Source organism: Athene cunicularia, assembly GCF_003259725.1.
Source record: "Athene cunicularia isolate RWA chromosome 5 unlocalized genomic scaffold, athCun1 chr5_part1, whole genome shotgun sequence".
NCBI lineage: Eukaryota > Metazoa > Chordata > Aves > Strigiformes > Strigidae > Athene > Athene cunicularia.
In genome coordinates this window covers 42,373,365-42,382,545 of record NW_020799101.1, presented here as the reverse complement: position 1 = coordinate 42,382,545, position 9,181 = coordinate 42,373,365, and the positions used below count along the sequence as shown (strand labels likewise).

The following is a 9,181-nucleotide window of genomic DNA, read 5'->3' as shown; positions in this document are numbered from 1 at the left end:
GAGGCACCAGGAAAGCACGGGAAGCCTTTCCCCAACTCCCAAAGCACCGGCTGTCGGTGCCAGCCACAGCACCTCGGCCCCCAGCGTTCAAGAGGAAGGCGGCGGAGCCCGGCTCGGCGGGTACCTCATATCTGCGTCGCCCGGAGGGCTCTGGGGAACGTCCCAGGAGCGGTGCCGCCACATCTGCCGCAGCACGAGCTGATGCGCTCAGCCGGCCTGGGGTTCACTCTCGCTCTTCCTTCCCCAGCGGCCGCTTTCCGGAGTCATCCTGAGGGCAGGTCCCTGGCAGTGCTCCGCCGCCCGGCTGCCCGCCCCGGGGCCCCGGCTTTGTTTGCACCCTCCACCTGGTTCCTCTCTCTGCACTTCCTGGAAGTGTGAGGGCGGCTGTCATCGCAGCCGGCTGCGCGGCACTGTCCCCTGGCAGCCCACAGTGCAGGGCCACGTCCTCTGCAGGGCCCTCTCCGGAGAAGCGTCGTGCGCGTCCTCGGCAAGCCGGAGCACGCCCTGGCACGCCGGGCTGCATGCCGAGGAGCTGCGCCTCCCTTGCCGGGTGGCTCTTGAAAAGCTCCTGGGCTCGAGGCAGCACCCTCTCCCAAAGCTGGCCAAGCACACCAGGGGTTGTCCTCCTGGCACCCACCCTGTGCCGTGCCCATCCTCAGCCTGTACCGCACCGCGGCACTCACAACCCCCTGGCTGTATGCATCCCATGCTGTGGGACGGGTCTCCAAACACCTTCCAGCCATGAGCATCTGCTCGTCCTGCACTGGGGTTTGTTGAAAAACCACCTGGGTGAACCAGGCATAGGCACTGTGGGAAGCACAAGCATCTAGGAGGTCTGGGCCAGCTCCAAAGAGCAGAGAGACAGCCTGTCATTCATCATCCTGCAGGCTCAGCCTGTCCCCAGCTCCAAAAACTCCAGCTCTTTGCAACCAGACACTGCTCGGTCTGCTCTGGTCCCAGGAGAGCTTCAGACCAGAGAGGGGGTCTGTGGACAGTTTCTGTGGGACCAGAGAAAAGCATGCAAGCAAAACCAGTCCCTGCAGACAGCACGGATGGCATTTCTAAAAGGGCACATGGGCTTGCCGTAAACTCCATCATCAAAAGGAAAAAAAAAACCAAAACCAAACATCGGCAGACCTTGATCTCGCCAGGCAAGCTCTGAAACCAAACACAACCCGCTGCACTAATTACCATGCAGAGGGAGGAAAAGGCAGGTCCTGGATGCCTAGCTCCAGCTCAGAGATCGGGGAGGGGAGAGGCTTTGTTATCACGGAAAGGGTTCGTCATCCCCGCCACTTTGCATGTCATGATGGGTTGGTCACATCTGCTCCCTGCCTGCAGACTTTTCCCATTCATGTTTTGTGATCTGCCCGGTGCCACTGGCGTCCAGTCCTCTTACCTGGGAGCCCCGGGGCTTGGTGAGGCTGTCAGAGAAGTAACAAGCCCTGCCCTGGGATCTTCACCATCCTCTGTGCTCCGTGTGTGTGTCCTTCCACAGTCCTGTCCCTTGGGCTTGGTGCAAAACTGAGGGGGATCCCATAGGAACCCCAGTTCTGGCTGCTCTTGGTCAGGAGACCAGAGGGGACAGACCCTGCTGGCAACTGGCTTCTCTGCAGGCAGCACAGGAGAGGAAAGGGGGACACTGTGCTGGGTGGGTCTGTGATCCAACACCCCTATCTCTGTGACAAGTGTGTGCAGTGCCTGGGTAAGGAAGGGGTTAATCTGCCTGTTTCACCCAAGCCTGTGGGATTCATTGTGAGCTGGGATCAGATAAGATGGCCAGGGAGGGGATGGCCACTACCGCAATTTCCAATTTCGGTTCAGGGATCCCAGCTCTCCCCACCCGGGAGTGTTGTGGGTGCAGTTTTGCATTGTCCCTAACACAACCTCTCTGCTGCTCCTGGGCAGTCCCACCCCGCGGTTCCCTCACATGCCCCCACCACACGCAAGGCTGCCTTTAGTGGCTGTGGGGACAAGCAGGGGACGCTAACTCTGTGTCTTCTGCTGCCTCAGGGAGCTGGTCTGGCCTGCCTGACATGGAAAAACAGCAGCAGGAGGCAGGACAGGAGCACCTCCTCTGGCAGCAGCATGGTCTTGGATTGGCTTCAACCAGGGAGTGTGCCTGGTTTAAGATGGAGGGCTCGGGGCTGCATGATGCTGCTCTGCCCTGGCACTGCTGCAGGCGTGTCCCTGCATGGCCAGGGTGTGCCCACAGCCCCCCAGTTTCTCCAAAACTGCCTCTTGGGATGTTTCCATCTCTTGTTGCCCTCAGCCCAGTCCCCAGTTCACCACTGCCTAGCACCTAGGAGCATTCAGGATGCGAGCCATGGAGTGAAGACACGCCAGCACCGCGCACCGCATAAAGCTGACTCCAAACCCATCCCACACCTGTGCCCAGAGCCTGTGCCTGCTTGTCACCCCGCCACTGACCAAGGTCTGTGAGGAGCCACCCGATCATCAGGACTTTCCAGCGCTGTGAGCTTCCCTCCAGCTGTGCCAGCGGGTGCCAGCCATCTCCCTTCCCCGGCTGCACAGAGGGACACAGAGACAGATGTCTCTGTCAGAGCAGAGCGAGCTTGGCTTGCTGGGAATGAATGGGAATTTGATTATGCTGCTCTGCACAGCCGGGCTAACACAATTAAAAGGCTAGAAGGCAGGACTCAGAGGAAGGAGGCCTCCTCTCTGCCCCTTTCTCCCTGCAGCTGGAGGGTCCCCTTTCCTTCCTCCCCAGCCCCTGCCCTGCCAGCTGGGATGGAGGGGGCTGCACACCCTCTGCCCCAACATTTCCAGAGCCCAGACAGATCTGAAGGCAGGAGGAAGAGAAGACAGCAAAGAGCTGAAACCACCCACCTCCTGCTCCCCAGCAGACCTTGCCAGTTCTCCCCTCTGCCCTGCCTGTGCCTGTGACCAAGCTCCCTTGCTATTTACATTACAAAGCAGCCCCCTCCACTCTGATCTCTGGGTTATATTTAGCTTCCTGGCACAGAACGCCCTATGAGATGCATTAGCTGTGTCCTCTCTACCAGCCGGGGACCGTGCTGAGCAGCCGAGATGCCCCACATCTCGCTAGCAGGGAAGGGAGCTGACAAGAGTACGTCCCACTTCGCTCCACAGGGGCTAACGTCAGCCTGGGGGGCACAGAGGGCTACAGGAACCCCTCTTCCCACTGCTGCAAGATGCCTGTGAGGAGCCCTGTGGTGCATGGGCTGTGCTGGGTGCTGCCTCCGAAGGTGGCTGAGAGCAGGAGGGGACCTGTCTGATACCTGGCCCATCCCTCACCCCATAGACAGGGAGCCCATGCAGCAAGCTTTTGTGCGCTTGTGGTTTCCTTTCTGGGTAAACACCTCTGTGGTTGCTGGGAGCGGTGACAGTGACAAAGGCTACTGCTGCAAGCATCACCCCGAAAGCAACTGAGAAAGCACCAAAGATGAGAGCGAGCCTGGAATGGCGCAGGAGAGGCTGCAGGATGCTGCCATCCCAGGCGTCCCCTGCTCTGGGTCACAGGGTTTTTCCTAGACCAAAGATCCTCCAGCCTCTAACCTGCCTTATTGTCACTAGAGCTGCCCCACTTGAGGAGCTAGAGATGCTCCTGCTCCACTGCAACACCTTGGTGGAGACACCTGAAGTGAGCAGGAGCTGACTTCAGACTCCCCTTGGCCAAAGTGACTCTCCAGGGAGTGAGGCAGAAAGCCCTGGCCCTTCCTCAGGGTTTTCCGTGGTGGCAGAGAGCATGGGGCCATTCTGGCATTGCAGAGGCAGCTCCCTACTGGGAAAATTATCCCAGAATGTGCAAATCTGGTGCATAAGCCAGCATCATTAATAAGCTTGGCACGAAACTGCTACTCAAAGCCCTAAATATAACCTGAGCGCTGAGCTCTCTTCCACCCAAGGCGCTTCCATACACCGCAGCAGCTATTTATGGAAGGAACTTTATTTCCATGGGCTTAATATCGTTTCTGCTCATTTCAAAACCTTTATATAGCAGCTCATGCCACCTGCCCCTTGTGATGACTAATGGGTCCCAGCAGGAACAGGCAGGTTGGCAGCAGCAGGGCTGGGGCCTCCAACCTTCGCTTGACATTGAGGACACTTGTGATGCCCACAGCCCATGGAGGAGGCCCTCCAAACTCGTACCAGGGTTCTGTAAGTGCCTCCAAAGCCAGGCAGCATGGCGAGGGGATTTCTGTCAGCCCCCTCAGGGCTTCTTGTGCTGCAGGAGGGGCACCTGCTGAAATGTTAGCCCAGCTCTGGACAACAGCTCCATCACCGCCTGACCTGCCCCAGGGAGCAGCCAGACCCGACCCTGCACAGGCGTCACAGGACGGCACAGGCAGATTTCCACCCCCAGACACTCCCTCTCCCATTTCCCCTTCCCTTTGCTCAGCTGCCCGAAACAGAGGGTGGGGGAAGCAGCTCATCCCAAACACAGCCTCCACCCTCGCTGCTGGCCCGCAGGTAGATGCAGCATCCTCTCCGACCCCGCCAGACTCCTCTCTTTTGCAAAGCCCATGTCAGATGGAGCAAAGCCCCTCTCAAAGAGAACCCTTGTGAGGGCCGAGGAGGACAGAGGCGCTTTGCGGAAGGGCGGCACAGGCTGGAGCGTGTCAGCGGAGCCGCCCGCCTGGGGCGGCCAGGGTAGGACGAGCAGGATATAAACAATTCCCAGCAACCTTAGACAATTCTGGAGCAAATTCAGGCTGATCAAATTAGGTTGCAATATGGTCCCTTCCTCCCCTGGGGAGGCTGGATAATTGCAGCTGGCCAATCCGTTCGCAAAACACACTGTGCGCATCTGGAGGAAGACAGCTAAGAGGAGAAAATCCTGCTTTGCCCCCTCCGCTCAGCACGGTAATCCCTCATCCTCGGTGGCATCAGGACAGAGACCCTCATGGCCCTGCCCAGTGCCTCAGTGAGCTGCCCTGGCTACCGAATAAGGGCTAGGAGAGCTGCACGTTTCCCTAGCCCATGGCGAGGCTGAGGGACACAGGGCTGCCTCGGGGAGCACTCTGCCACCCTGGCTCCCGCTTGCCACCCACTGCAGGAATAAGAAGAGCTGGAGATGAGTCAGCTCCAGGGCTCCTCCTGCTCTGCAGGCATTAATAGAGTTGCCCATCAGTTCCCATTACGGCGGTATTAGAGAGCAATTTGCTCACAGTTTGCACCACAGCCCTTGCAAGGGGGGAGAAGGGCTGCTGTACGCATGGGAGCACAGCCGGGGGGTGACTGATATAGCTCCTGCCCAAAATCTGACCCCCAGCAGGGCTTTGTGTCCCGGGGTCCCCGAGTCCCTGGCTGGCGGCAGGAGAGCCCTGCCAGCCTCTGCCTGCCACGGCAGCAGGCATGGCACCAAGATCCTCTGTGACGGTTTTCCACCTGCTTGTAAACTACCTGGCGCTTGCTGAGCACAGCATGACAGGGTAACACTGAGCCCAGGAGGACACAGAGATGTCCCTGGGCCAAGCCAGCTAAGGAGAAGGGTATGGAGGCAGCTCCTGCCTTCTTCCCTCCACCGAGTCCCAGACCCTCGCAACAGCCCAGGGTCAGCCCTGCAAGTGCTCGCTTTTACTCCAGGCAGGCACAGGGTTGAGGGATTTCTTCTCACTCACACCTGAGAGCCATTCTGCAAATTTCAGGGTTACTAAATGGTAGAAGGGCGGTAAGCGGTGAAAGAAAGGGGAGACACCAGACCTTATTCACTGTGAGAGAAAGAATAGAGCTGAGCTCCTGGAGGTGCTGACCCAAGCAGGATTCTGGACAGTATGGTTGGAGTTGGGAATAGAAGCTCACCTGAGCGTCACCAGGCAGTGGCTCCCATAAGCTCCCTGGGAGCTATGAAAACCACATTTTGCCTTCACCGGCTTTATTTGGATATAGCAGGGGTGGGTGAGAAGGGCAGTCCCGGCAGAAGAATTGCACCAAAAGCCAGGACAGGTACTCGTCTTACTGCAAGGTGCCCGCAAAGGGCACATTTCCACCCTAAGCCCCAATCTCAGCCCCTTCATCTTCGCATTGTTGCTCAGTCTCCCCAGGTGGGATCAAGGTTTCCAGACCTGGGAATCAAGCAAGGGCATATTTGCCTTGGGGCAGAGGAGGAAAAGGAGAATCAGGACTATCAGAAGTCCCTCGTATCCACTGCACTGACCAGTGATAAGCAGCCAGTGTTGAAGAGAAAGAGGGAAACGTCCAGCCCACAGCTCTGTGCCAAAGCTCATGGGAAGCTGTTGGGCACAGACCACCTGGAGAGGGGCCTGGGAGGCATCATAGCCCCAGGATGGGAAAGGGGAGTTGGGTAGAGGGAGGAGTAAGGGGGCCTGTGAAGATGACAAGAGGACTGCCACTCGAGAGGGGGCTTTTGCATGGGTGGGGAGGGAAGGGACTAACCAGACCCCTGGTCCCTGTGGTCAGATGTTTTCTGGCGGGAAGGCACTGAGGGCCAGTGGGAAGAGCCAGCCCTGAACCCGTAAGAGGGAGATGCCCCCCGGACAGGGCACTCCTCCATCCCAGCCCAGCCCCAGCATTCAGGGACCCGGGGGCTCCTACCTGTAGGAGACCTGCTTTCTGATGGCCAAGTGCAGGAACTGCTCCTCCACCTCTGCCACCGCCACCGCCCCTCTCATCTCCCAAGCTGGATCCATGCTGCGGAGGCCTGTGCCTTGTGCTTGCCCACTGTTCTCTGCATCTGCTGCTCCCCAGAGGCTTGCTGCAGCCCCGCTGGCCACCTCGCCATCGCCCCTGGCTGGGGTGAAGCCTCTCCAGCTCCCAGGACCTTCAGCCATGCTGGAGTGAGGTGACTCTCCAAGGCGGGGAGTCCTGCTCTGCCCCCACAAGCTCTCAGGGCAGCTCTGGCCGGCCCTGCAGGGTCCCACGGTGCTGTTCTGCTTCGTCTCCCCAGGGCCGTGGGACAATCCCAGCGAGGCTTATCTCCCTGGGGTGGCACAAGCACAGAGAGAAAAAGCAGCGTCCAACTTTTTGCAGTGATATTTATTGGCCTCTTGATAGTGGTTTGGGGAGCTCAGGCACCGCAGCTCAGCCTCTCTCTGTCTCTGCTGCCTTGCCACTGCGAAGTGGAGGAAAAGCCAACAGAAAACCGGAGATTGTTGGTGCTGCTTCTCAGAGGTGCCGGCACTGCAAGGGCATCAGGGAGGGAGCGGGAAACACGGCGCTCACCAGAGAGAAGGTCTTAGGAGAAAGCACATCCAGGGATGGTGATGCTCCCAGCAAGCGAAGGAGAGCTCTCAGGGTGCCTTCTGCGAGGTCCCCCCAGGGCCAGGCATGTCCCTCGGCGTCCCCAGCAGCAGCAGCCGAGCAGGAGAGGCAGGCAGAGGTAGACAGTGAGGAAGGTGCCTGTGCACCGATCCTGCAGCAGCCCTCAAAAGACAAAGCAGAAAGTGAGCGTGAGTGTGTGCGTGGGGAGGGGGGCTGCGGGGAGCTGCACTGAGCGAGGCAGCCTGGTGTCACCTTAGAGACACTCGGAAACTGGCACTTAACCCTTTGGAGGCCGGGGAGGCAGAGGAGGGTGACAACTCATCCACCCCTTGCTGCTCGCAGCCCAGCTGGTGTCTGCCTGCCTGCAAGGGCTGCTCAGGGAGCTGGGTCTCAGCTGCTCATCTTAACCAGATGCGCAGTCAGGTAAAGTCAGGCAGCCTGGGAAACTGCATGACAGCAGCCCCAGCAGAGCGAAGTACCTGCTGCTCTGGCTGACCATCCACCACAGATGATATCTGTCCAGGGATGGGGTCCCCAGCTCTGGGCAGTGGTACCCAAGGAGAGGTATGGCCGTAGCGCAGCTTCCCTCCTCCCAGCAGGCTCACTGAGCTCCCTGCCACTTGGGAGGCCGCATTATCCCAAATTTAAGGCATTTTCTTCTCCAGTCCTGGCATTCAGAGGTAGAAGTCCCTCTATCAAGAGATGCATCGTCTCTCTGTCCTGGACTGGAACTGGATTTTGTGACCCCAGTCCCAGCCCTGGCCAGCCTCGGTCTCACCCACCTCCGGTGCTGCAGGTGCCAGCTGGGGTGGGAGATCTCCACAAATCTCCCGTATGTGCCTGGCTGCTTGTTTTGGATTTGGTTTGCCCCAGATTCACACACTGAGGCTTTACCTGCTGGGCACTGGAAAATTTGAGCTTTGGGTCTGTGAGAACCACTCCCTGCATCAGTTTCTCATGGCAAGGTCCGACAGTTGTGTAGTACATCAAGAACACATTGCCATCACCCCTAATCCCAGTTTCTTCCCATGAAGGGCTGGCACGATGGGAGCTGGAATGCGTCCTCAGCTTGCTCTGACTGTTTGATCACCTTGGGCATTGTCAGGAGCAGCTCTCTCCTGCCAGCTCTCCCCATCACCTCCATGCAGCCCTGTGGCACCTCTGTTGCAGGGTGTCAAGGCAGGGCACATTCCCACGCCACTCATGACCCCAACCTGGGAAGCATCAGGGGCTGGAGAAGAGCTGTGCCTTTCCCTGGGAACCACAGCCCACCAGCACCTCCAGTTCAAGTTACTGGCTCTCTAGCAGGCCCTAAATGTCACAGTGACATCTCCCCCTCATCCTATGCCTCCCAGGGGCATGGCAGCCCCCGAATCCTCTCCTTTGCACAGTCGTGACTTGCAGGGAGTCCCACACTCTCCTTACTGCATGACTCAGCCCCTTCAGCCCCCACAGGGGTTTTGTTCCCCTTGAAAGCAGAGCTGGCCCCGGGAAGGCATCTTCACCCTCACTTGCTGGGATGGAGACCTGCCAGGGAGCTTGTCAGCACTCCCCACACCGATGCACGGCACTGCTCCATGCCCTCCTGCCACCCATGGGCACCGCGGAAGATGGGAGCAGGCTGTGGGAAGTGGGAAGCAGCAGGTACCTGGCTGGCGCAGAGGGACCCACGGGGCGATGCCTCTCTGCCTGCACTGGGGCTCACCCTGGCCTGGGGGTGCCCCCATTGGCCATGTGCTATGACAGCCACCCGCACCCACCCTGGCCGGGCTGCCCAGAGGAGTTCTGTGGGTTGCAGGATGCAGGTCTACTCATGCTCCCAGGAGATTTTGACAGACACCTGTCTTGTCCCTCATGGTTGAAGGAGGCAGTGGCCGCCATGCTGAGGAAGGGGATGGCCAGGCTGGGGTGGGTGCAAGTCAGGGGCTGGGGGAGCACAGGGTCCTAGTGAGGGAAGGAGGGGAGAGCGACCTGA

The 9,181-nt window shown here is 59.1% G+C and overlaps 1 protein-coding gene across 2 annotated transcripts in view; it reads right to left on the bottom strand.

Moving 5' to 3' along the window:
• The window catches only part of DGKZ (diacylglycerol kinase zeta), a 55,077-nt gene extending 46,447 nt beyond the window's left edge, over window positions 1-8,630 (bottom strand). Inside the window, exon 1 of one of the 2 annotated variants that reach the window (XM_026850010.1) lies at window positions 6,541-8,630. In XM_026850010.1, the coding sequence (XP_026705811.1) occupies window positions 6,541-6,776 (236 nt within the window). In that variant the 5' untranslated portion in view covers window positions 6,777-8,630. The remainder of the gene's footprint in view (window positions 1-6,540) is intronic. The other variant, XM_026850011.1, reaches the window with a different exon arrangement.
• Between the last annotated feature and the right edge of the window lie 551 nt (window positions 8,631-9,181).